This window comes from Sesamum indicum, linkage group LG10 (genome assembly GCF_026168435.1).
Source record: "Sesamum indicum cultivar Baizhima isolate 11 linkage group LG10, ASM2616843v1, whole genome shotgun sequence".
Classification (NCBI taxonomy): Eukaryota; Viridiplantae; Streptophyta; class Magnoliopsida; order Lamiales; family Pedaliaceae; genus Sesamum; species Sesamum indicum.
The window spans coordinates 21,378,765-21,403,607 of NC_142666.1; the positions used below are offsets into that span (position 1 = coordinate 21,378,765).

The window sequence follows — 24,843 nt, forward strand, 5'->3', positions numbered from 1 at the left end:
TTTTAGCAACAGAAGGTAGACAAGTTGGTAATGAATCCATGCACGCACAAGACAAGAGGATTGCCAAATCTCCTGTGCTTTCTACTTACAAATTTGAACATATGTACCATGCATGCTTTGATAGTGTAATTTGTGAAGTAGCTGGGACAAACTACATGGGACTTGCTTAATTGCAAAGAAGGTATGTTTGTTTTGCAAAGATGAACTTTTAAAGAAAGTAAGCTCAATTAATCTTTTTTTATAAGATAAGCTTTTAAACTCTTTAATCTCAACGTCCACTGTACAAAAATACTATCATAATTTGCTAGTATTTTACTTTTATAATTTTAAAATAAATATTAAATATAATTACATCGAACCTCATGAGAGGACGATGCAATTAATGTATTATAATAAATAAGATAATATTATATCACAATTAAAAAAACAAATGATATGTTGGTCGGCACAACTTAAGACTTATACTAGCGACGTCCCATAAAATGATTAAAAACATTAATTATTAATCCCTGCAAATTGAAATAATATGATTAGTATGGGCAATTAATATATATATATATATATTACTGTATATGGGATAAAAGAAAAAAAAATAAAAAAAAAAAGGGTGTAGGGTGAGGCAACACGTATATATATAGATAAATAAAAAGGAGAGGGACAAATATTTGCTAGATATTATGGTGACAGCAAATGAAAATGATGTGTCATGAAACCCTTTTGTTGGTTGCATACAACAGACAATAACAACATGCCCTCAGCCTCAGGACCACTAACAACTCCCTCCCCATGCAAACATTTCATTATGAATTTTCTATCACAATTTTAATGCTATATCAATGCCTCATTCATATGTATTATTTTTAAAAAATTTAAAAATATAATTAACTTAAGCTATATTTTAAAATAGGACAATATACTATACATACGTCGAGTGTAATACTAAGGGCTAATTACACTGCAATTTCTTAAGATTTAGTGTAATTTTACATAATTTTTTTGTGATTTGAGAAATTAAATTTAGTACTCCTGACGTTTGTTTCTGTCTGATAAATAGACCTATCCGTTAGTAAAAATTTATCAAATTTGCTGATATTAGCAAAAAATTGAATGAATTGATTTTTTACTAATTTATTGCAGGTCGGATAAATTTTTTTAACTAAATTACCCTTATATATCTACCTGGATTGATTTACAGTCAAACCAATTTTCTCTGACCAAAATATATATATAATGGTGAAGATATATTTCTTCATATACATTACCGTTTGGAGATGTGTAAAGATAGTTTTGGTTTAAAAAAAAAAAGAATGTTTTGAAAAATAAAGTATGTTTAAAGTAATAATAATAATAATTTGTGACCACCAACTGCCCAACATCATTTTAAAGGGCAAAAGGTGTTGTTCTGGGCAATGTTTGGTTTTGTTGGTGTGAAGAGTTGTTTTTTTGTTCCTAATTTTAATAAAACCAAACATAGTGAAACCCTGTCCAGTTGTTCTCCTCAATATGATATTTCATAAATGTATATAATATATGTTTCAATTATTACACACTTATAAATTAATTTCTACTCATATACTTTTGATGTATCAACTGATTAAAATACCAAAGGAGCAAAGAGTAATGGCAAACCAGTTCCAAGAAATAACATCAATATTGTCAATAGTGTGACAGCAAAACAGCTGCCCTATCCATAAACAAACTAGTCAAGCATACAAGTTGAAGCATATAATACAAACTAGAAAGAAAATTGAACAACAAAAGTAATCAAGAAACTACACCAATACATTAAAGAGATCATTTGACACGACGGTTGGTTGTTTGAAAAGCTGTTAGATGCACTAATACTACTAACCTTAGCAGTCAACAAGTAGCACTTGGAACTTGGATCAAACATTGTTGCACCAATCACATTCTAAGTTTCTTGTCATGATGCCCGAATCTCGAGAAGAAGTCTGCAAGAACTGCAAAGAATGAAGCCAGGCAACACATTATCCATGTGAGGAACCATATCAGCCAATCCTTGAAGTTCCACTTGGGGAGATGAGTTCTATCAGATTGCAGTAAAGCCCTGAAAACTGCTTCAGTTAAGGCAAATGCAGTAACTGGATCAGATTGTTCAGCCAGAATCCCCTGTTCTGTCAAACATGGGATATCATATGCACCACTAGTCTCAGGTATCCCCAAATATTCACATATTTTCAGTCTGCTGTTGATCCTCTCCTCAGCATTCAAGGTGTCTCCATGTGTTAGAATCAAGATTGGACTCTCATCTGTGATAAATGGAGCCGTAAATCAACTGATCATATTGCATTTGTAGAGTAATTCATAAGAGAAACTGGTAAAAGACTTACTGGAGCTTTTAACAGCTGAGAAATGGAAGAGGGCCCTCAATACCTCAATTGACATCAAATCACCACATTGAAAGGCCTTGTGAATCTGTGATAGGTCAGCCACAACCATCACACAGTTGACCTTTCTCTTAATGTATCTTGAATTAGTCAGCCCCACCGGTCCATCTAACCCCTTATCCTTCTCATTCACTGATCTGTAACATGGCTGATTATGTCGAACTCCATCGGACATCCACGTCGAGACCTCACCTAGTCCTTCCATCATATGGTTTTGGTCCAAACCCCTTGTGTCATACACACAGAATCCACTCCTAGGTGATCTCAGAACATTGTGTTCTTCAAGATACATTGTGGTGTGATTTGAAGGTTCACCTACTCACATTCAGTGGAAATGTTCATTTCAGTACTAGGGAAAGGTTGTCCCTTTAACAGTCATTTTCACATGTCAAGGCTGCATGTACTACATACATGATTACACATGAAAAAAAAAAAAAGTCTATTTCCTAGACATAATTGAGGATTCTAGGTAAATTTATAATATGTGCGATGCTGGGAGTGTTACTTTCATCTAAAATTAGATATAACCGAGGTGTTTGAGCAGCATATAAATCCCAAGGTTAGCTACCACACTATGAGGCAACTCTTAAAAGTAAAATCATGTAATTTAAGCCAAAACGAAGAATACCTCGCGAAAAAACACTTCATGTGTCAATAATGCGTAAATGTAAACCACATGAATATGGACGTACATGTCTGTGTGTGTGTGTGTGGAAATACCTGAGGTTTGAGCAAAAGGGATAAGGCCAGATCTCCCAAGAACACTGTACATGAGGTTGATGAGAGAGCTTTTGCCAGAAGCAGTGAGGCCTGTCAAGAGAATGGTGACAGCTGGTGGGATATCCATTTCTTCTTTCTTGATTCCACCAATCGGCAGCCAAAAGTCACCAGCTCTGTAGCACAAAAGCTTGTGCCTCAAATCGTCCAGTCCTTCACCAGCAATTAGAGCCAACCTCTCCATTTCCCTCAGGACTTTGAATCTTGGAGTTAGTTTTGAGAGGTCAGAAATCTCCAGTTTGAAATGCCCATTTTCATCAAACTCCTCAGCCGTCCTCCACCAGCAAAAAGGTGAGGTTGGCACCCCATTCTCTTCTTCATCACTCAGGAAAATATGATGGTTTCTCATCTGTCGATTTTTTCCAGTGGCTGTTTTTCTTGTGGGAGCTTTGTGGGCTGTGAGGGTTTTTATGGGGGCATCCATTAAGTGGCTCCACCTCAAGAATCGCCTGCTCATCTCAACATGTCACGTACTATAAACGTGTTGAGGGCCACAATTTTAACATGAAAACGTTAAATAATTATATTATCGTAATATAAATTTGATTGTTGATGTATATTGATAAAAAAATAATTTAACACATATGAGGTATATGGTAAGAACATACAACCCATCATACTGTATAACTGTCATCACTACTATAATACCAAAAATATTAGTTTTTTAACACAATTACTATTTATTGATTGTGACCAACACCTACCAAGAAACCCCCTCTTAAATCATGTTTTCACCTGGTAAGCTATTGTGTCGTGGATAAAGTTCCAATTTTATCCTTTCGTTAAAATCCTAACCACATCATTAGTGCCGTCTATGAAAAAAATTTGCCTCGACACTAAGAATGCAAATTAGGTCTCGGGCTCGTAACGTCCACGATTTGGACGTGATTCACGAAGCACAAGTGAGCAGGGTGGAACAAGACCCGTCTCGCGAACAACCACCCTAGGAGGTAACCCCCTAACTCATGAACAAGTCCCCCTCAATTGGGAGATCCCCTCCCATGTCGACAATCTCCGCTCGTAGCCCCCCACCTTGAGGCCGCTCCTCCTCCCACCTTAGCCGGTCCCTCCTTCCGCCGGGCATGCTATTGTCCGTCTACCATCTAACTCACAGCCATTTTCACAATCATCCTCCACTCCACATTTCAACCAAAGAAGAGGAAAAATACAAAGTAAGTGTACCAAATGAAAAATAAACAAAATTTAATTAAGGGAGAGAGTTACCTTTACTTGCCATGGTGGAGAAAGAAATGAGGTTGGGAGTTAGAAGTGCAAATGGAAGGAAGAGAGTAGGTGGGAGAACAATTAATAGCTCCCCACCCACCCATTTTCATTTATTAGACTTAGTACATTTTCTTGATTGATTACTCTCGAACAAAATATTACACCTAGTGCATATTTCATCCGAGAGTGGGGGGCTGCATGATATATATTGGTAAAGAATATTCACCTGCTTGAGTAAAAAATAATTAACATATATGAGGCACATGGTAAGCACATACAATCCAACACATCATATCACTTTCAATACTACTATAAATATCAAAAATATTATTTTTATACAACTACTATTCATTGATTGTGACCAAACACCTACCAGAAAACCCTCTCGTAAATTGCATTTTCACCAGTGAACTATTGTTTCGTGGATAAGTTCTCAATTTCATCCTTTCGTTAAAATCCCAACCACATCAATTATTGATATTAGTTTGAGATGTAAACAAAACTCATTCACGGGTGGGACTTGGGTATAAATATTTACGTGCAGTGTGAAGCAGGGATACCCAGCCATTTTGATGACTTGTTAATTTGTGTAGTTCCATGAATCATCATATTGATATTCCATAAAGATTTCACATAATAAATATTGGTGTAAACAATAAATGAGGTACGTATAAATAAATGAGGCTATTGCATGTATTCATAGAGCTAATTGTTTGTATTTGTATAAATAAATTTGGTGTGAGCTTGAGCCATCTCGCCTAAAAGTAATCTAGGGATCTAATCTCGAATCTCCGGGTAGTTTTGATATGACCCAACCCATGTAAAAAATGGACGATCCCTTTTCTGATTAAGGAAGGTTAAGCCCCGAGAAGGTTCATTCATAAACACAAGCATCGTACCAATCAACTACTTACTTCCAGACTCCAGTTGAGTTTTTGGATTAGCAATAAGGAAAGAATTATGTGATGTGAAGGTAGCTAGGATAGTGCCAAACATGTTAGGCTTTAGTAAAAAGGTGTACAAAGATGTCTGGTGTGAAAAGCATGTTTTGGACTTCCTCTTTTGATTTTTGAATCTGAGTTTGGTCATTTTAAATTTGAATATGACATGGTTGTACAAACTAACTTTCCAAAATTAAGCAATCATCTTCGAGGAATAAATTAATTATGGGGGAGGATAATCTTGGATGAAATAACGCTTTCAAAGCGATACATTTATATTTTCTACTTCCACTTTATCCTAATTAGTTCACCTTCTAAGTTCTACCCAAAAATGATCATAACTGATACATCATTATGGGTTTAATGTAATTTACTCCAATAATATTATAAATTAATAAATTACCCTCTATAATAAAAAAATAATTTATCCTCCTTTCTTTAAAAAATATTGGGATAAATTACTGCATTTTTTTTTAAAAAAAAACAGAGATAATTACTATTTTTTTTATGAAAAAATATTTTACTCTTTTCCCTTATCATTATTGACCAAACATGTAAACCAATCAACAATAATATTATTCTATTAACCTTCATGTAACGCCAATGGAATGCGATATAGTAGGGTCAGGAATGGCAGAACACAACTGGCACATTGGATTTGATATCATCTCTAGTAGATCCTATTCAGTTGTGCATCCATTTCCTTTTTCTTCTTCTCTCTCTTTCGAACAGAGAAGTAAGAAACTTATACTATCAATTAACGCAGATCGCATGATAACGTACAAACAATAGCAGGGTATGTAAAAATAAATTGAAAATGAATGCAGAATTGGAAGTAAGTTCGACAAAAGTGGTAGATTGTAAACCTTGGGATGTGGTAACTAGACTAGTAGCATATGGGTCTCAAATAACTGAACGTCTTCTATTTCAGACAATAGATTAGGCGAATAAGGTATAGACAGAGCATATGAAGCTTGGAAAAATTAAGTAATATCGACCGTCACCCCTGAAGAGGACTAGGAATACAATTTAAAGCACACATGACAAATAGAAGACACTGCATTGCATCTTAGTTGCAAAATCATTCCTGTAGGATTCCCCTGAATTCAACCTTACTGGGGAGAGGACAAAAACAAGACCTGACCAACCAGCCATCTTCGCCAATGCTGAACTCCTTACTCTGCTTATTGACCACCACAGCGTAGAATGACCCGACTAAGCATCTCCTTGACTTTGGACCCAACTCATCAAACTCATTGGCGTGCTGTGACCCAACCTGACTGACCCGACCCGACCTGACTGACCCAACCATCCCGACCTCCACCAAATCATTGGTATCTCCACCGACCAGAGAAACTGCTTCATCCACTGGACTGACAGACCCTACGATACAGATCAGCATTGTTAGCCCAAAAGAAGACTCCTGTATGATTGCTGATTTATGGCATACTTATAGATGGAGGGAGCCAAGAAGCAATGACCAGAAAACTAACCTTCAGCTAAAACTGAATCCACCAGGTGGAAGTTGAATGCCATTGCTTCCGAAGTTAAATCCAGGCTGAGTCCCATCACCCTCAGGTAATGTTTCGTCGTCCTCCTCCAGCCAATAAGTCTCCAGTATTTTCACTGCCTTCTCATAAATTTCATTGTTGTCATGACTCTGCAGGTTCTCAATCTTTTCTAATCCCCCAGCTTCATCTATTAATTGGGCAAAATAATTGACGTCTCCAGTATTACCCTTCTCTGCTTCCCCAACTTTCAGTATGTTTTCTAGCCCCTCTAAGCATACAGTAACAGTCCTCGGATCAGGGCAGACTAGAAGATCGCACAAAGGCTTTATACAATTCTGATTTACCAAGTACCTATATGAAAGCAAGTGGATAATTTAGATCACAAAGAAGCAGATCATTGACCCCAACATCTAAACCAAAAAAGTTACATGATTTGCTCATTGGTTCCTCCGGATGTTGCATTTGAAATAGCCCATGCAGCCTCTTTCTTGATATCAAATTCAGCAGTCAGAAGCAGATTGACCAAGGGCCCTATCAAGCCAGAGTCAACTACAGCCTGCCATTCCAAAGCATAGCCAATTAGTATCCCTGGGACAACAGTCAGATACAAGTCTGTATGACCTTAGCAGCAATAAATGAACTTTTTGAACTAGATAACAGGAGATGTGTAATGAACAGGACGATAAGAAATCCGGTAAATCACAATATAAAACTTCTGAACACCAAAAAAAACCTATTAATCGTTGATGTAAAGCATCAAGATGGAAACCGTAACTAGCAGGCATCACCAAATGAGACTTGGAACTACCAGTTGCAAAGTTTCATGTTTATACCTCTATTTGTTCTCTGTTTCCAGCAGTGATGTTGGAAATTGTCCAGCAGGCTTCTTTCTTGATGCTCTTTTTATGATGGTGAGTCAATAGGCTCAACAGGCAAGGAAGTGCACCATGATCGATGATATACTGAGAGACAAAGAACGCAATCAAAGAGTGTTCAATTATATTCTCTTTAGGTGCCATATCTCTTTAATTGTACTAGACACCAAACATTCAAGGCTACCATCAGCAAGCTAACAAGTAATGAACCAAGATTCAAAATAACAACATCAGCACCTGAACACAAAACAAAGTTCATACCTGGGTTTGAACGTCATCACCAGTCACAATATTTCCAACTGTACGAAGTGCAGGAATAAGAACAGAAGGAGAGGGATGACTGAAAAGACAAAATATGTAAATTCACTCCATATCCAGAAGTAAAGTAATCTATCAGATAATGACACAAAATGCCACTCACAGGAGAAGCTCAACAAGTCGTTGACAGACACCTGCCTCAATCACAGCTTGAATTTTGTCATTTGTACCATCAGAGAGGTATGAGAGAGCCCAGCATGCATCTGTGAGCACCTCTTCATCGTTGGAATAAATAAGACGTTGAAGGGCTGGGAGTGCTGGTCTTACCTAACAAACCAATTCAAAGGAAAAAAGACATCCTCCATCAGCAAAAAGGGAAGATACATATCTACTTAAAAGACCAAAAAGAAAAAAAAAGGCCAATACCTGCTCAAAGTGAGGCTGTGGCTTGCCTCTGCAGAAGTTTGACAGCGTCCAGGTGGCATTTCTCAGCATTGAAAGCTTTGCATTTTCATTCAACTGAGCAAGCAAAGGAACCAAGGCCCCATGGGCAAGGACAAGATCACGACATTTAGGAGAATCACCGGCAACATTTCCCAATGCCCACACAGCCTATTAACAAATAACAACTTTTGTTACCAAGAGAATTATCCATTCAGCAGTAAACTTGAGAGGCTTATACCGTAACGTTTTATGTAAGCGTAATACCTGCTCACGGACATCATCACTGGGTGAACCCAGAAGCTTTACAAATAATGGAACTGCTCCATGATCAATAACCACCCTAGTATGCTCCGACGTGCCAGAGGCAATGTTAGTCAGTGCCCAAGCAGCCTCAAACTGCAGGTCATAGGATGAGCAAAAACATAAACGCGCCAAACTTTAACTATTTTATAATAAGTCTTGAGACGGATTCAAACCTGGAGCTGGGGGAAATCCTCCCTCATAAGGAACTCGACAAATCGCGAAACAACACCTGATTGTATTACTTCTTCAATAGGAGGGCTTCTCTCTGTTAATTTATTTAGTCATCGTACAAGGAGAGAATCAGTAAATCATGAAATAGGTAAAGAAAGGAATAATTAAATGATGCAAGAAGTTTTACCAATTGAAAGTAATTTACGAAATTGAGTAGTTGCTTCGAGCTGCAAGTTACTATCACTCGACCAGACTCCATTAACTATAGAAGGAAGACTCTCCAACTGTAAAAGAATAAAAGAAACTATTATTCCATTAAATAAACACCATTTACTAGATATAAATAGCACCAGAAAAGCTACTACCCGATTCACAATAAACAACCAAGATGGAAAACTTACACTGGAACCTATATCTGAAGAAAAATGCCAAGACCTTATATATCAAACCCATTAATAAGCCATTGTATTTTGTTTCCACATTTTTCCGATGTATATGTTTATTATATATATAAAGACCTAAATTTATTTATTCTATCATCCTAAAAATGTATCACCTTCTTATGCATAAAGATGGGTAACTGCTCAGAACAGGATTCAGCTAAAATACATCCATAGTTGATACTACACCCATCCATACGGATGTACACATTAACAGACAAATATTACATCTAAGTTACCCGCAAGAAGATTATGTATAAATTACTCTTTCGATGAGAATTAGAACTCAGTGTCAACTAGGAATTAGCCTGTTTAATCAGTGTTCAAGCTCCAAACATCTGCCATCACACAGACCACTCAAGGCAAAACCCAAATTAAGTGAAAAACAGAAATCCAACTGAAATATGCCAATTTAATCCTGCCATAAACCCACTCGATAAAATTTATTATCTCCAATAAGTGCATATCTCGTGCAGCAACCAGTCACAGACTTAGAATTATTGCATACTATATCCTATGCAGATTGGAAACTAAGTCCAGAGGTAATTGGTATCATGCCCCAAAATTACCGCATCATATTCACTTCATAGTATCTATAGTAATTTTAAAAACACAACTTAATACCAAAAGGCCAACCTTCAGCGCAGAGCACAGACAGACTCGTCAAACAAAATTCAACATTAAACAAAAACTGAAAACCCACTCCCAAAATTCCAATCGACCACAGTCCGCACATATATTCCTCCGTCTTATCCACGGGGAAAACAGAAACAGGCAGAAGAAAAATTCAACCTTCTTCTCGAGCGCGGAGGACTGGAGTGACGCAGAAAATTGCTGCTGCTGGAGTCCTTCTCTTCGCTTTTTAAGCAAACTTTCCTCGCGCTTACTCTTTCGAATCTCCACCATATTGTCCTCTCTCCGTCGCCGCCCTTCATCGGCGTCGACCGCCACCTTGTAGCGGTTCCGTCGGACCTCCGACCTAGCGCCCGGCCTCAAAGACATCGTAACTACAGAAAACCTAACGAACACCACATCAATTGATCAACCAAAATTAAATTAGTGAATCAAACTGATGATTAAAGATTTAAGTACAAATACACACATCTATACACATACGTAATACATACGAATCAACACACACACGAACACGTACTAAAACGGGTACCTACCTGAGAAGGAGAGATATGAGAGAGTGAAATGAAAGAAGCAAGTGAGTGAAGGGTTTGAATTTGGAGAATTCCTTTCACTTTCAAACGCCGCATGTGAGAAAATTAGTGGGACCCGGCAACCTCTCCATTCGGTAGCCCAACTTTATCAATACTCCTGTAAAATTGTAGGTAGTCTACTTATTTCAATATGACCCTAAACTTCTATGTAATTACATGATAGCCCATCCTTTTTTCCCAACTTTCCCTATAATAAGTGGCCAGGTTAATGCTTATTCTCTTGTAATAATTCAAATAATACCTTTGCTTTTCTCACTTTTACTTTCTACATAAAATAAATCGTTATATCCTTTTTAATAATCAAATTATCTATGTTATATCTGTATACGTCGAATCAAGTAGAAAATATAATAAACTTTCAAATAAAAAATCCGGTCCGATAATTCCTAGCAAAAATTCTATATAATTCTATGCTTGTGATTTTCTTGTACACTTTTGCATGAGTACTCTTTTTTGCTTTTGGTTGGCTTGGGTGGCTGCATTTATAGTTTCTTGCTAGCAGAATGATGAACTGTTTATATACATTTTCGTTGCTTTCAAACTCATCTGGAGTGCTTGTCAAAGCTGTTAAGTAGTGGGACAATGTGTGCACAATTTTGATCTTGCATCGGCAGAGAGGGTTCTTACAGGCACAGTCCACATAAGGTTGTATTCTAGGAGATCTTGCTGGAGATGCATACAGGAGTGAGGCCTTCACAATTGGCCGTCGCCTATTTTCTTGCTCTTGAAAATGCTGTCATGCATTGGCTATGTTTCCAAAGTTTTGAGGCAGCCCGCCCAGCTCAACAAATACGTGAATCTGCATATAATGCTCCTCCATCATGTGAGATACGTAGGAAACAGGATAAATCAAAGTGCAAACGCATGCATGGCTCTAGTTTTGTAGCCAAGATCACTGCTGTTTCAAGATCAGCAAATGTCATGGGTATTTTTGCAGGTTCCTGATATACAAAAGCAAGATTTCGACAGGGTTCATGAGGACGAGCAGTTGGAAATCAACTTTTCTGCATTGGAAAATAGATAGATTTCTGGAATTGCTAGGGGAAAAGGTTGCTTAAAGGCAAGAAAATTCCAATATTCCTGCATTTTTTTGCTTATGAGCACTTTTCTTTACATGTAAGCAGCAGTTAAAAGTAGAGAACTCAAAGTTATCTTGCTGGTACTAGAAAAAAGCCCATCAAAAGACCAGAAAACAACATTTCATCATTCACAAAGTAGACCACTAACTCCACATGGCTGCAGCGCTGTGCTGCCTCTCTATTGCCTTCTACTTTTTAGCATGTTTCTGATAAGGAACTAACCATGCATCACAAATGTGTAAAACATTGGTTTTAATGTTTAAAGATTAATCTAAATCTTTCTTCGTGTTTCTCGTTGAACTTGAGGATGTATCGCTATCATGGCTGCAAGAAAACAAACACACCAAAAATGGGAATTCTCATGTAATAACTAGCAGTTTTTTACTGACAAATTTCACATGGGATTAATGTTGCATTGCCATCGGGCCACCTATGATGAAAGTGATGTCTCGACTCTGTATGGTTCAGCTTAATTATTGAAAAAGTTTCTGATAAGTTGTGTAAGCTTAAGCAGAGAATTGATGACCGGCCTAGTTAGTTCACAGCAAGAACATGATAGATCCATCAGGGACATCAGGACATGTGATCTAACGGCACAAGTTCATGCGATTATAGCAGAAAAATCGATGAATTATACCAGTAAGCTGAGGGTTGTAGTTTTGCACTGATTAAAGTACACTAGTATGGCATGTAAAGGCTTTTGTACATGAAGTGACAAAAGGCTCAGGTGGACCATCTCTTTGATTCTGCAATCTTATGATGTTACTCTCTTGAAATCCCATAGTATGTGCTGACAAAAGCAAACATTAGAGAAGATATTCTCCCACTAATATGAAAAAATATCCCCTGGATACAGCCCAATTTGTACTCTCAACTGGGATCCAATAAAAAACATCCAATAGTTTTATAAAAATTTGCTTCAGAAATAGAGGAATAATATTCAGAGACCACTGTTCATTATGACTTCCTCATGCAAGTAATTCGTTTAGTCAAATGTTCGGTATTTGTGAGTAAGATGTGCATGGAACTGTACTTGTTATGTGATTAAACCAGTCAATTAAAACTCAACAGAGTTCTGGATAAAAGAAAAAAGAAAACAGGCACTCTGGCAGAAGATAAAGAGTTTGAAGAGATCAGTGGCCAAGGTTCGTCAACCTTAAGGTCACGTCTGTTGTAGCTATTCCTCGGATTAGGCCTTTCACCACCAGTCTCTGTCTCCCTATGTTTGTGTTCCGTCGTATTGAAGCAAGAAATGTCGTCTTGTCGACAAACCAGCCGTGCCATCATCCATCACGCTTACAGATAAACAAGATGCCCTACTATAAATTCTGAATCTAAGCTTAGTGGGACAACTTTGTGTGCACACATGCACTTATTACTCATAAAAAAAGCTACAAAAGGCCTGTGGAACTGCATTGGGTAACAACAAAGGAAAAGCCACCAAAAGGAGTTAGAATTATTTGTACTTGAGAACAACATCAAAATGTACCACAAACAAAGCTTGCAAACAACAAAACAAACTAGTGCAAGGGACTTGATACTTAGCTAATCCCTCACTTACATGCCTTTCCAAATCTGTAGTACTTCTTACTGCCCACATGGAAGACAACTTTACGTGGGCCGACCCCATTCACATGCATCAAAAAGAGTCGTAAACACGTACATACGTTATCATCATCCCTTTGAATTAAGGACTAATACATCAAAAGGAGTTTAGAATCCTAAAATATGATCTTCTGTGAAAGAAGTGTGCTGAACTGCAAGAACCGAAATTATCTTGTTTCGCGAACCTTTTTCTCCTTTTTCTTTATCAGATAATGCATATCTGCTTAGTCATTTTTGAGTGGTCTATTTGAAGGGCTTAACACATAGGATGAGCTAGAGATAAAATGTCCAGAAAAGCTTGGATTTTGCCCGAGATTTGGTCATCATCTGCTGTAGACATGAAGGACCAAGCGCATGTTTTGGTGTCTTATACTTGCTTTCAAATCATTGAAGGTTGGTGATGATGACAAGCCATTTTTACAGCAATGAACAAACTCACTTCATTCATGATCATGAATCAGAAACACATACATCAGTAATAAAAACGGTAATACCCGTTGCTTCATGTTAAAATATAGCAGCACAGATCACTCAGTTTGCTCCAATAGTTCCCAAGTCTACTGAAGTGTAAACATCGACAGGCACTTGTACAATCACCATCAATGATCTTCCTTGTTCTTACACACAAGTACGCAGATCCATAGTGCATTAGGGGGTGGTATTAGGCATAGAATAGCAGACAAGATGACTAGAGAAATAACTAAAACTCAGTTGAAATGTAGCTCTCTACCTTCTCTACAGGTGAATTTAGGCCTTTTTTAACAGTATAACTTTTACAAAATGTGCTTTCCTTTTCATGTAGGGCTCATGGTGTCTGTCCCATTCTACTGTCACAGATATTACATGTTCATTTTATGCTTTTGCTTCTTGTTGTATTATTTATCTTCTCCTTGTCTATATATACCACACCTCAAAGATTATCTCCCAATTGTGACATCAAACCTTTTCCTTTCTTTCCTCCTAAATCAATGGAAGAAAACTCATCATCAACAAGGGATGCATATGAGCCTGATCTTCAAGATTATGCACCTTCATCATCAGTGATGAAGCTCTTTGGTTTTCCAGTCACAAATAATAACAAAGTCCCCATGCAACAGCAAAACGATGACGAGAATAAGAGATTTGAGTGCCAACATTGCCGTAGAAAATTTGCCAACTCCCAAGCATTAGGCGGCCATCAAAATGCGCACAAGAAGGAACGACAGAGGGCGAAGAGGGCCCATTTTGTGGCTGATCCTCGACGCCTAGGATCCACTGTCCACATTATCAGTCCACACGGGACTCGACCAGGGTCCTTGATTGGTCCAGGTGCAACTAACAGTGCCTATGCTGCAAGGTTCCTCCCACCAACTGCAAATGCTGTAGGTGCACCTCAGGTTTTGTCTGGAGTACCTCTGAGGTATCCCGGTGGATTTCAACTTGGGCTGCCACGACAGGGGCCGCCCGGCGGCCTAGGTGAAGTGGGGCCATCGATGCCAGTTGGGTTGACAGATGTTGCTGAAGGACTGGATGTTGATCTCCACCTGTGAACTTGTATTATATCTGATGCTTTAAGTTCATCCCAATTGAGTTAAACATCAGTTTTTCCAAGAACATAATAAATTCATTCACTTGTCCTGGTTTTGCACAATTCAAATCATATGATCATTCATATATATATGTATGACTTATTCAAAATTAACACCTGCATATAATCTAATTAAATCATTTGTTCCCGAAGTAAATATGGTAATTATCATCTGTAGCAATTAAAAGGATCAATTCACATAATAAGAATTTCGGTTATGAGAAAAGACGGCAATCGATCTTTTTCTACTTGCAATTGCTGTAAACACCATATGTTAAATTATAACATACTATTATATATTTTGCATATAGTCATACAAAAAAATTAATATCATTGCAGAAAAAAATTAAAAGTTAAAAGCAAAAGCAAAGGATCTTATTATTCATCATCATCATCATCTCCATTCCAATGGTGCTTTTTCAATGAGAATAGAGAAATTTAAGGTTGTCCATTGCACATCTCTCTCTTTGGTCCCTCTCATCTATAGATTTCTTTCGATGGATTAGCCACAATGGACTCTCCATTCCCTCCAAAACTACGAGAGCCATTCAACATTGTAATAAGCCACACATTTTTTCACTTTCATTTCCCTAAAATTTTTCTCGCTTTTCTTCTCCTCTCTCTCTCTTCAACCAACATACTAGTGGCGAAGATGAGAGCGGTGGAGGAGTGCCGGCCGCCCACGTACTGGTCATACACACCCGACAAACAACGGTTAGAACTCGTGAAAACGACCACGACCACGGCAGCCACAGGCGCCAAGACCAACAAACCTAACATCAACAATAAACCTAAACCTAAACCTAATCTCGTAGTTAGTGTTCGTGATGCATCACGCGCCACCATGATCAACTCGTCGTCGTCTTCTTACACGTTACCGAATGCACATTATGGTAATAAAGACGCAGAAGTGAGGAGGAAACAGAGAATCATGTCTTACAACGCGTATGCCGTTGAAGGGAAACTGAAGGCCTCAATCCGTAGCAGCTTCCGATGGATGAAGAACAAATGCTCCACCATCGTGCATGGATATTGATCCAATGTCGCATCAACACTTTTTTACGTGCTATGGATTGTTGTTGTGCGTTTTGGACTTAAACGCCCTTCCAAAAGGTTTCTCTTTTTCTTTTCTTTTCTTTTTTTCTTTTTTTGTAATTAATTTGTTCTTCTTGAACATGTCTAGTAATTGTATTTATTTCTAATTAATTATTACTTTGTGGGTAATTGGAGGGTTGATTAAGATTTGATTAATTGTAATTAAGGAGGCTTTTTATGTCCATTTCTTGGTTCATTCATTAATTAGTGCAGCTTCTCATTATTTAATTATATTATGCCATTTGTATGTTACAATAATTAGTTTACATAAGCACAATAACAATTTTATGATATAAAATAGAATTCTTAGTATGATTTGTGACAAAATCTTTGTTGTCGATTACCGGTACCATAAATCTAACACTATAATTAAATTTGTGAAGATTAATTCTTATTATATATGACCAAGAAAAAATTAATACTTAATAGATGTGATTTATGGCAACTTTTATAATATGACTACTTAATATCTTGTTATTTATATTTCTTTGGGCACAGTAATTAGAATGTGGTTTTTGTGATAGATTAATTATTCATGTACATTAATTACAATTTAAGAATAATGCTAATCGATGTTGTGTAAAATGTCATAATTTAGGCACATGAGAAATGTAATTATATTTTTTAATTAATTAAGAAATTGATAATTTGTGAATATGATGGATGGTTCCGTGCGATGCCACTTTGACTTATAACGTGCAGAATAAAGTGAGTGATTGTGTAAATAATGTGATTGAATAGGAATAAAAGCAAATCAAAGGATTTTCCAAATCTTGAGCTCAAATGCTTTTCAATTTCTTAATAATCATACTTTTCTTGGGGTCAAATCAAATCAGTAAACTTTATGGTATTTATTAACATTTGATAATGAAGGTATGTATTTATCCTTCAAAAATATTTTATTTTGATACGACCCTTTATTTTTTTACTATAATAGTGTTTTTTAATAATTTATGGATTTGCATTATCAAATCTTTCATATATATATGTATGTGCATAAGTCTAACAAATTTATGAATCACATGTATTTTTTATTTAATACGAAAAGTAAGAAAAATAAAAGAAATTAATAGCATAACATTAACCATTATTGCATTAATTATTACAAAAGGAAAAAGAAAAAAATGCTATTACCTCCACGTCTAAAAACGTTGATATATTTGAAATGGTGACGATTACTATAAAATAGTTGTTTTCTATTTTATATCCATTATTAAAATAGAAATGGTCTTATTTAACATTGATAATTAGTGAATTTTCATTGATGATAAAAAAATATCAATATAGGTAACTTATTTTCTTTTTATTCTGAATGTTTTAGAGTTTTTGTGTTCTGATGGTGATTGTTTATACATTTTTGGATAGATTTTTGAATATTTTTACAGAGAGTAAAAGGGGAGAATTCTGACCATTGCGAAGAAGTCTTTTGGGGGCAACTTATTACTTAGCCTGTACTGCAATACACCCAATCGTAGTGGGTCCCAGCATTCCTATTTGGATTTTGAAATCTCTCCCTCTCACCAAAAAGAGACGTTACAAAGCTTTTTCAACCTTTTCTATGTTGACATTTATTATTTCTTGTCCAAAAAGACGTAAAAAAAAGAAAAAGGAAAGTTTCTCCATATGAATAAATAATATTTTGTCTTTCTTTTCTTTAAAATTACTCCAAAATCCAATTTCTGCAGTTTCCTCATTTATTGCTTCAAACTGTTCTACCACTCAAAAGACACCTCTTTGCTCACTGCTCTCAGACAAACATCTACCGTTTAATCTTAATCTATCCAAACCTCTCAATTTCAATCTTTTTATTGCTCCAACTCCAAGGTTTGTATGCAAGTTTCTTGATGAACATAAAGTCTGCAGCTTGGCAATAAGGGGAAGCTCAGCCGGTCTTCATTTCAAGTGGGCTGTGTGAGTTTTCTTGATTTAACGTTGTTTTGCTACTGTTGTGTTTAGAGTACGAAAAGGGTCTTTGTCCTTTTCGGTTTTTATCCTCTGGATTTTTCTTTTGTGAGTTGTTGTAGGGAATGTTGTCAAATGTGTCACTCTTACTGATCATACGTGTGGTTTTGTTATTTTTTAACTGAAGTGGAGTGTAAATTGGTTTATGTGTCAAAATGATGATGAGGGAAAATAAAAAAACGAGATAACTTAAGGGTTCTCGAGATATTGCATGCCAATGGAACTTGTGCTGGTTCTTTCAGTTCAAGATGCCGTCCAATTCAATTAAATTCCAGTCATGAAGGATTGTCCGAAGTTTCTTTTATTTTTTTCCAAGAACCTGAGTTGGATATGGGAGTTGTAACTGAGTTTGCACTCAGTTGGAGGATGTTTTGATTTAGTAGGTGTTAGTTTACGGTCCGCATTACGTGCTGAATGTTTGTTCATTCTGTTCTCTACTGAACTACTCCCTGCTGAAAAGAATAGAAATGGTAAATGCTTTCTTATACTAACCTCCTATTACATAGTATATTTTCTCTAGGCACATCATCTTTTTCTGTTCAGGTAAAGGTTGATCTAGTAGGAGTGGTCTGTTGAGAGTACAAGTCTTGGCAGTACGTTCTGTATATTTGTGCAATAACAAAGGCCAATCTTCATTGATAGCTGGAAACTTTTGAGTTGATGAGGACAGCAATTTGATGCCAGTAAAACGATTTCCAACGCATGCATGTATGTTTGGTTTGTTATGGTGCGGTATCATGAGGAATATGTGAATCTAATACCAGTAGAATGATTCACGGGTACTTGAATTCAGTTGGGGTTCATCAACCCCCATCAATTGCTTATGATTGTTTCTGATTAGAGAATAGCCATAGAACCTCTGAAGTAAGAACAAATTTCCAGCTGTTTTGATTTAATTGATTGACGGTAGGGCCGTTGATTGAGTGAATATCTTGCTATTATTTGGCATCCAATTCTGGTTCATCACCAATCATCATTTGCTCCCCATCTTTAATATGTAGAATTTGCAATAGAAATATGAAATTATCACACTCCTGTAGCTAACATAATCTGCTAGTCTGATATTTATTTCGAAAAATAGCAGTGAAGCTCTACAATAGTTCAGCATCTTCTATTTCTCGAGGCCTTCTTCCTTAAAGAATATAAATTAGTGACATCAAATCACCTTTAGTATTTGGTTGCAGATGGACAGTACATGGCCAAATCTTATTTTTCCGTGCTGTCACTTCTTAGTTTGTGAAAGTTGAAGTTGGTGAGATTTCAACCTGGAAATATGGGGATTGAGAAACAAAGCTCCAAGGGTGGAAATTATGTTGGTGGCTTTCTCCAGCTGTTTGATTGGAATGCAAAATCTCGTAAGAAGTTGTTCTCAAGCAAGTCAGATTTACCTGGTACGATGTGTTGCTAAAATTGACAACATTATATATGTCTCTCCTGTCCGTCCCTGAACTGCGGATGTGTAATAGCATTGTTTCATACCTCATTTTCTATCGCTGAAAAAAAAGGTTGTTTCTTGTCATTTATGTAGAGAAATCCAAACAGCAAAAAAGATTTGACGGAAATTTGCCAATGACCCGGCTTCAAATGGTAAGAGTATTGCAGGAATTATTGAACATCTTCCGTTTCTGATTTGTTAATTAAAGCATTTCTTTTTCTATGGTTAGCTGGATGAGGATGAAATTGCAGGTGGATCAAGCATCAAAGGAAGTAGTGATTATAGTTGTGCTTCATCAGTAACTGATGAGGACTTCCATGGTACCAGGCCCCCTGGAGTTGTTGCAAGGCTTATGGGGTTGGATTCCTTGCCAAGATCCAATAGCCCCGACCCCTACTCCACCCCGCTTTTTGATAGTCAATCTCTTCCAGGTTCATTTTACCAGAGTAAAAATCTTGAATATCGTCAAGATCCTGAAGTCATGCATTCCACCAGTTCGCACAAGGCACCTTACCAAAATGATACAGAGGCAAAATATCAAATACATAGGCCAATCGAAAAGTTTCAAACTGAAATCTTGCCTCCTAAATCAGCTAAATCAATTCCAATTACTCATCACAAACTTCTATCTCCAATAAAAAGAACTACTTTTATCCCACCTGAGGATGCTGCTCATATAATGGAAGCAGCTGCCAGAATTATCGAGCCAGGGCCTCAGGACTGTACAAAGACAAAGCTGCCTGTGGCTGGGTCCTCTGCAGTTCCTTCAAAAGTAAAGGATCTGAAAAAGAAGGTCCGAGAAGCTCAAGAACCATCAAAGCTTTCTGAAGGTTCTCAGAGGTCAGCTGAATCTAGTGCTGTCAAGAACCTTGTGGGACACTCTATGAATAAAAGCTGGAATGGTTCTGCGGATGCAACATCGGTAAGGATTCTTCCGGATTCGGAAGAATCTTCCAATGGTGCAAAACGTAAAGGAAAATCAATTTCACTTGCACTACAGGCAAAGGCCAATGTTCTGAAAAGAGAAGGCCTGAGCTTGAATAGCAGCAGAACCTTGGTTGTCCAGAAAGAAATGAGTGAGGTCAGTCAAAACCAGGTCTTCAAAAGTCAATTGGCAGCACAGAAGGGTGCACTTAAGAAACCTTCGAGAGAAAATAGTTCAAATGTGCTTCGCCAGAACAACCAGAAGCAAAATTCCACTGTTGATGGTGGAAAGTTGCCTATGAAGTCCAACTTACAAGGAGGGAAAGCACTGACTGGAGACTCTTCTTCTGCAAGGCAACAAAATTCTAGTAAACCTGTAGGCACCTCCAAAGTCAGTTATCACAAGTTGGGGTCAGAGGTTAAAGATGATAAGAGACAAGTGTTATATTCTAGCTCAGAAAGAGTTCGTAAGAGACGATCTATCGATGGGAATTACCACTCAGAAAAAAATCAGGCTGCTCATAACATGCGGAAGGATAAAAATGGGAAAATTATTCAGTCTACTGCTGTCATGGATACCCAAAGTAGAAGGGATCAAGATAGTGGAAGGATGGGAACAGATGTTATTTCCTTTACATTCACTGCACCATTGACACGTGCAGGACCTGGCTCAGAGGGGTCTAGTTTTGCTGGGGAAACTTGTAAGATCTTCCCAGTAGATTCTCAAAATAAAAGGATACTGCTGAACTCAGATGGTGCAGGTGCTCCAAAGTTCTCACTCCCAGGACATAATGTCAAAGTCGGCAACACGTTAAGCACCCTTCTAGAGCAAAAACTAAAAGAATTAACTAATAAAGTAGAATTTCCCCAACAGAAATCAGAGACAGCTCTACATGGCACCGTACCTGGTCTGAATGCCTTAATGTGCTCAACCATGCTGAAAGAAAACAAAAGCAAAGACGGAAATGACACGGATAGTCCCGACGACCAACCAAACTCTAGTTTGTACTCCTTAAGAGATCCGAAGGGATTTATAAATAGTCAAAATTACCAGGTATACCTTCATCTGATGGTTAATTTATTAATTTTCATCTTCCTGGATATTAGTGGACCATTTCATAGAGAGATGTCTTTAAGCTGAACTACATAGACATTATATGATTCAGTTTTCACGTATGTAAGTATCTTGGTTCTCTCATAAAACTGGTCCACATGATATTCTTACAAAAGGACGCTATCTGTTTGGCCTATTGCTATATACTATTTGCATTAATGAGTTTTAAATTCACAAAAATAGTGTTGATTATTCAAGTATGTTTTAAGTATTGAATTTTCTCTTTATTTTGCAGTCAGAACTTTATGAGGATCGTATAAAAAATTCCTTGTGGTAGTGAATAAAGTTAAAGTATAGACCAAACCGATAACTTGAAACTTTTTCGTTAAAGTCAGCATCTAACTCATAGGATATATGAAGATTTGCCCAAAACCTTCCATTATTTTTGTAAAAGCTAATCAAAGACTTGATGTTGTACTTAGATCCTGGTAGAAGAAACGAGCATGCATGGAAGGAGCACATCTATAGACAGAACATTGCTTGATTGCCGGCTTCCAAGTCCAGTTTCAGTTCTCGAGCATTCTTCCTTTGCAGAAAGTTGCAATTCTTTGGATGCCACAGACAGTAATAGTACAGGAGGTAAGAATAAGTTCTTTTAATATTGTTTATGTGGTACAAGTCCTGTTTATCGTAAGCAACAAACTGAAATGTTGGACTAACCATTACCCATTACAGGTGGTAAGCATTGTTCATCATTTCAATTTCACGACATACTTGGTGGGTATTCCATGAGTACGTTCCTTCCATTTGAAGGAGATGCTGAGTTATTGGACTCAGCTTCTTCATCTTCAGCTGGAACCATGGTAAAAAGGCAAGAGACCACCTTAACCTTGCCTTATTGTGGGAAGCTTGGAGGTTGGGAACTCAAGTATGTGAAAGAGATGGTGTCTAATATAGAGCCGATGTTCAAGGATTATGCTTTGGGCAGGGGTTGTGAGATCATAAACCCTCGTCTTTTTGATCAGCTTGAAAGTCGTAAAGGACATTTCAGTGGTTGTGGGGTGGTTGCAAGAATCAACAGAAGGCTTATGTTTGACTGTGTGAGTGAATGCTTGGACCTGAGGTGCAGACTGTATGTGGCAGGAGGAAGTAAATTATGGGATAAGGGCCTCCGGGTGGTTAAGAGAAAGGAAAAACTAGCTGAAGATGTCCACAAAGAGATTTCTCGTTGGAGTTGCATGGGAGACTTTATGGTTGATGAACTTGTAGATAATGACATGAGCAGCCAACAGGGGAGATGGCTGGACTATGAAACTGAAGCATTTGAACTTGGGATAGAGATTGAGTCTGGAATTCTTGATTCTTTGATTGATGAAGTGGTTACTGATATATTGGCGCTTTAACCACTTGAAACTCATAAGTTAATCATCTTGAGAGTTTTTTGTTCTGAGTTTATAGTTTGATTGGAAATATAAGAAAACATTTCATAGATCCTAATTCACTTAACCTTCTGCAATGCATTCTCATTTCTCTGAACAAGAAAGTTTTAGTTTAATTGAGTGTTGGCCTAAAAGTTCCGCATGGAGTGTGCTGAGAGTAATGTTGAACTACTAAAAGCTATTACGCATTCGCTTTGTACAAAAAATATATAATTTGCTTGTCTCAACATGGACTCTACTTTACCATATTTTGTTTGCTAAAAATTTCTCCATTTTAGCTCCTTGTATGTGATTCTGTAATATCTAACACCAAAAATGATAAACATCAACATGTCCCAATATGAACTGTGCTGAGGGAAATGATAAACAAATAAAACAAAACAACTCCTAGTTTTTACTATTTTTAATTGGCCAAATATCATAAGTTTCTCATGTATTTTAAAAATTCAACTAAAAATTCTTTCACTATGTTTGTTTTCATTTCCAACTTATTTCTGAGACAAGTCAAAACATACCCAATGTTTGCCATCATTCAAAAACACCTTATTTAGGTGTTTTTAACTATTTTAGCATAAAAAAACATACATATATACACACATATATACATAAATATATATAAAAAAGGCATGATTTGACAATGAATAGTAATTTTTGTCTCCCAAAATACAACATTAAACATATAATATTTATTTTAAATTATCTCAAAAGACATGATGTGGCAATGAATAGTAGTTTTTGTTTCCCAAAACACAACATTAAATATATAATACTTATTTTAAATTATCTCCAAAAACAAATCCAAACATACATACTATCTCTAACACACACTTATTTATCTTTGTTTTTCTCTCTCTATTTCCACAAAACACAACAAAACACTCAGAAAACGAATCCAAACATTATGTTTGTGTTTTATAACAAGCAAAACCCCCCCTCTTCTTTTAATTATAGATCAATTTTTTTTTTCCGTTAAATATAATTAACGACGTTATTTTTTTTCAAAGTGACTGTTATGCTCTTGTTTATTGTATCTTATTCATTATTTTAATAATCGTTTGATCTTTTTTTAATGTAGAAAAGCAGTAGGAACTAATCAATTTATCTTAATCGTTAAATTTTAAAAATTAAAAAAAGATTAAAATTTAACAAATTTATAAATTTATATTCTATGTATATTATTACTTATAAAAAAAATTAAATTATTATTTTACTCAATAAAAATAATAAACCCCCCTCCTCCCACCCCCAAACCAAACCCTACCCCCATCGCCTACCCACCCGGCCATCGCCATTCCCACAGTCACCTGCCACCCAGAAAGGGAGGCGATGGCGTCACCATTCTCTGCCCGGGCAGTGGCGCCAATTATTAAAAGAATATATATTTAAAACTTTAATTAATTTAGTTAAAAATAAATTAGGAAAAATTAAGTTTTTAAAAAGTTTTAAGAAAAAGGAAAATTTTAAAATGATTAAAAAGTTTGATTTAAGTTTTTAGAATTTAAAATTAATAAAAGTGTTAAAATTTTTAGTGTACATACATATAGTAGTAATTTAAATTTAAATATTATTTATAATAAATAATTAATTTATTAAAATATATTTACATCATATATTAATTTAACTTAGCTAATAAATATCATTGTTATTATTCATTAATATTTACATTGATATGAATATTTAAATTCAAAAAATAAACTTTAGTATATTATTTTTTGTATTATGATTTTAATTTAAATTGAAACTGTATAAAAAATTGTATAATCTTTATTTCTATTTTGATATTTAAATAAATATATTTAAGAACAAAATTATTTATTTATTAAGATGGATGAAGGTGCAAAAAAGAAATCATCAAAAACAAGGTTAAAACAATTGAATTTAATTATGATAATTTTAAACACAACATGGAGGTATTTTTATTGATTAACAACAAAAATAAATCAAAACCCGCATAAAGTTTCATGCCCAAACACACCACCTGCAAATGCACTCCACCTTCCGTTAATTTCTAACGGAAGGGAGTTATCTTTTCACTTATTTTTGAAATAGAGAAGAATTTTTAGCATTTTCTGAAAACACAGTGGTAAGATGCATTTCGGGTTTTT

General features: G+C 36.2%; 4 protein-coding genes across 12 annotated transcripts; 2 read left to right on the forward strand and 2 right to left on the reverse strand.

The window, feature by feature from the left end:
- Positions 1-1,632: 1,632 nt before the first annotated feature.
- On the reverse strand, positions 1,633-4,427 carry LOC105178916 (uncharacterized). 2 transcript variants are annotated; one of them, XM_011102507.3, is made up of 4 exons: positions 4,410-4,427; positions 3,129-3,634; positions 2,352-2,723; positions 1,633-2,270 (listed from the first exon to the last, which is right to left on the reverse strand). In XM_011102507.3, the coding sequence occupies exons 2-4, from the start codon at positions 3,607-3,609 to the stop codon at positions 1,906-1,908; spliced, it is 1,218 nt and encodes a 405-aa protein (XP_011100809.1). In that variant the 5' UTR covers positions 3,610-3,634; positions 4,410-4,427; the 3' UTR covers positions 1,633-1,905. The 2 variants fall into 2 exon arrangements, with proteins under 2 accessions (XP_011100809.1, XP_011100805.1); XM_011102503.3 differs by lacking the exon at positions 4,410-4,427 and having other exon boundaries at positions 3,129-4,360.
- Positions 4,428-6,247: 1,820 nt separating this feature from the next.
- Positions 6,248-10,667, reverse strand: LOC105178915 (importin subunit alpha-2). Of its 3 annotated transcripts, none has more exons than XM_020699464.2 (12): positions 10,522-10,667; positions 10,145-10,370; positions 9,100-9,196; positions 8,915-9,006; positions 8,703-8,834; positions 8,421-8,606; positions 8,158-8,321; positions 7,998-8,076; positions 7,695-7,823; positions 7,290-7,417; positions 6,844-7,212; positions 6,248-6,723 (listed from the first exon to the last, which is right to left on the reverse strand). In XM_020699464.2, exons 2-11 carry the CDS (start codon positions 10,352-10,354, stop codon positions 6,846-6,848), a joined length of 1,584 nt encoding a protein of 527 aa, XP_020555123.1. In that variant the 5' UTR covers positions 10,355-10,370; positions 10,522-10,667; the 3' UTR covers positions 6,248-6,723; positions 6,844-6,845. The 3 variants fall into 3 exon arrangements, with proteins under 3 accessions (XP_020555123.1, XP_011100802.1, XP_011100804.1); XM_011102500.3 differs by having other exon boundaries at positions 6,248-6,733; positions 10,522-10,666; XM_011102502.3 differs by lacking the exon at positions 10,522-10,667 and adding an exon at positions 10,469-10,489 and having other exon boundaries at positions 6,248-6,733.
- A 3,387-nt stretch (positions 10,668-14,054) lies between these two features.
- Positions 14,055-14,898, forward strand: LOC105178941 (uncharacterized). The gene is given in 2 exon segments (XM_011102533.2): positions 14,055-14,226; positions 14,229-14,898. Coding segments are annotated over 2 exon segments (720 nt in total). The 5' UTR covers positions 14,055-14,069; the 3' UTR covers positions 14,792-14,898.
- Positions 14,899-17,529: 2,631 nt separating this feature from the next.
- On the forward strand, positions 17,530-22,788 carry LOC105178939 (uncharacterized). Of its 6 annotated transcripts, none has more exons than XM_011102531.3 (6): positions 17,530-17,835; positions 19,058-19,277; positions 19,415-19,473; positions 19,551-21,299; positions 21,782-21,938; positions 22,035-22,788. In XM_011102531.3, exons 2-6 carry the CDS (start codon positions 19,160-19,162, stop codon positions 22,700-22,702), a joined length of 2,751 nt encoding a protein of 916 aa, XP_011100833.1. In that variant the 5' UTR covers positions 17,530-17,835; positions 19,058-19,159; the 3' UTR covers positions 22,703-22,788. The 6 variants fall into 6 exon arrangements, with proteins under 6 accessions (XP_011100833.1, XP_020555113.1, XP_088741677.1 ...); XM_020699454.2 differs by having other exon boundaries at positions 19,071-19,277; XM_088885551.1 differs by having other exon boundaries at positions 19,120-19,277.
- Positions 22,789-24,843: the final 2,055 nt, after the last annotated feature.

Excerpts from the sequence above, each read along its gene's own strand:
- LOC105178915 (XM_020699464.2), bottom strand. The coding sequence starts at position 10,354 with ATGTCTTTGAGGCCGGGCGCTAGGTCGGAGGTCCGACGGAACCGCTAC. Across the intron at positions 9,007-9,099 it reads TCGTAAATTACTTTCAATTG|AGAGAAGCCCTCCTATTGAA; the intron begins GTAAAACTTCTT and ends ATAAATTAACAG. Across the intron at positions 8,607-8,702 it reads GTGATGATGTCCGTGAGCAG|GCTGTGTGGGCATTGGGAAA; the intron begins GTATTACGCTTA and ends ATTTGTTAATAG.
- LOC105178939 (XM_011102531.3), top strand. The coding sequence starts at position 19,160 with ATGGGGATTGAGAAACAAAGCTCCAAGGGTGGAAATTATGTTGGTGGC. Across the intron at positions 19,474-19,550 it reads CAATGACCCGGCTTCAAATG|CTGGATGAGGATGAAATTGC; the intron begins GTAAGAGTATTG and ends TTCTATGGTTAG. Across the intron at positions 21,300-21,781 it reads TAAATAGTCAAAATTACCAG|ATCCTGGTAGAAGAAACGAG; the intron begins GTATACCTTCAT and ends TGTTGTACTTAG.
- LOC105178916 (XM_011102503.3), bottom strand. The coding sequence starts at position 3,642 with ATGAGCAGGCGATTCTTGAGGTGGAGCCACTTAATGGATGCCCCCATA. Across the intron at positions 2,724-3,128 it reads CCCTTTTGCTCAAACCTCAG|GTGAACCTTCAAATCACACC; the intron begins GTATTTCCACAC and ends GAATGTGAGTAG. Across the intron at positions 2,271-2,351 it reads CTCAGCTGTTAAAAGCTCCA|ATGAGAGTCCAATCTTGATT; the intron begins GTAAGTCTTTTA and ends CATTTATCACAG.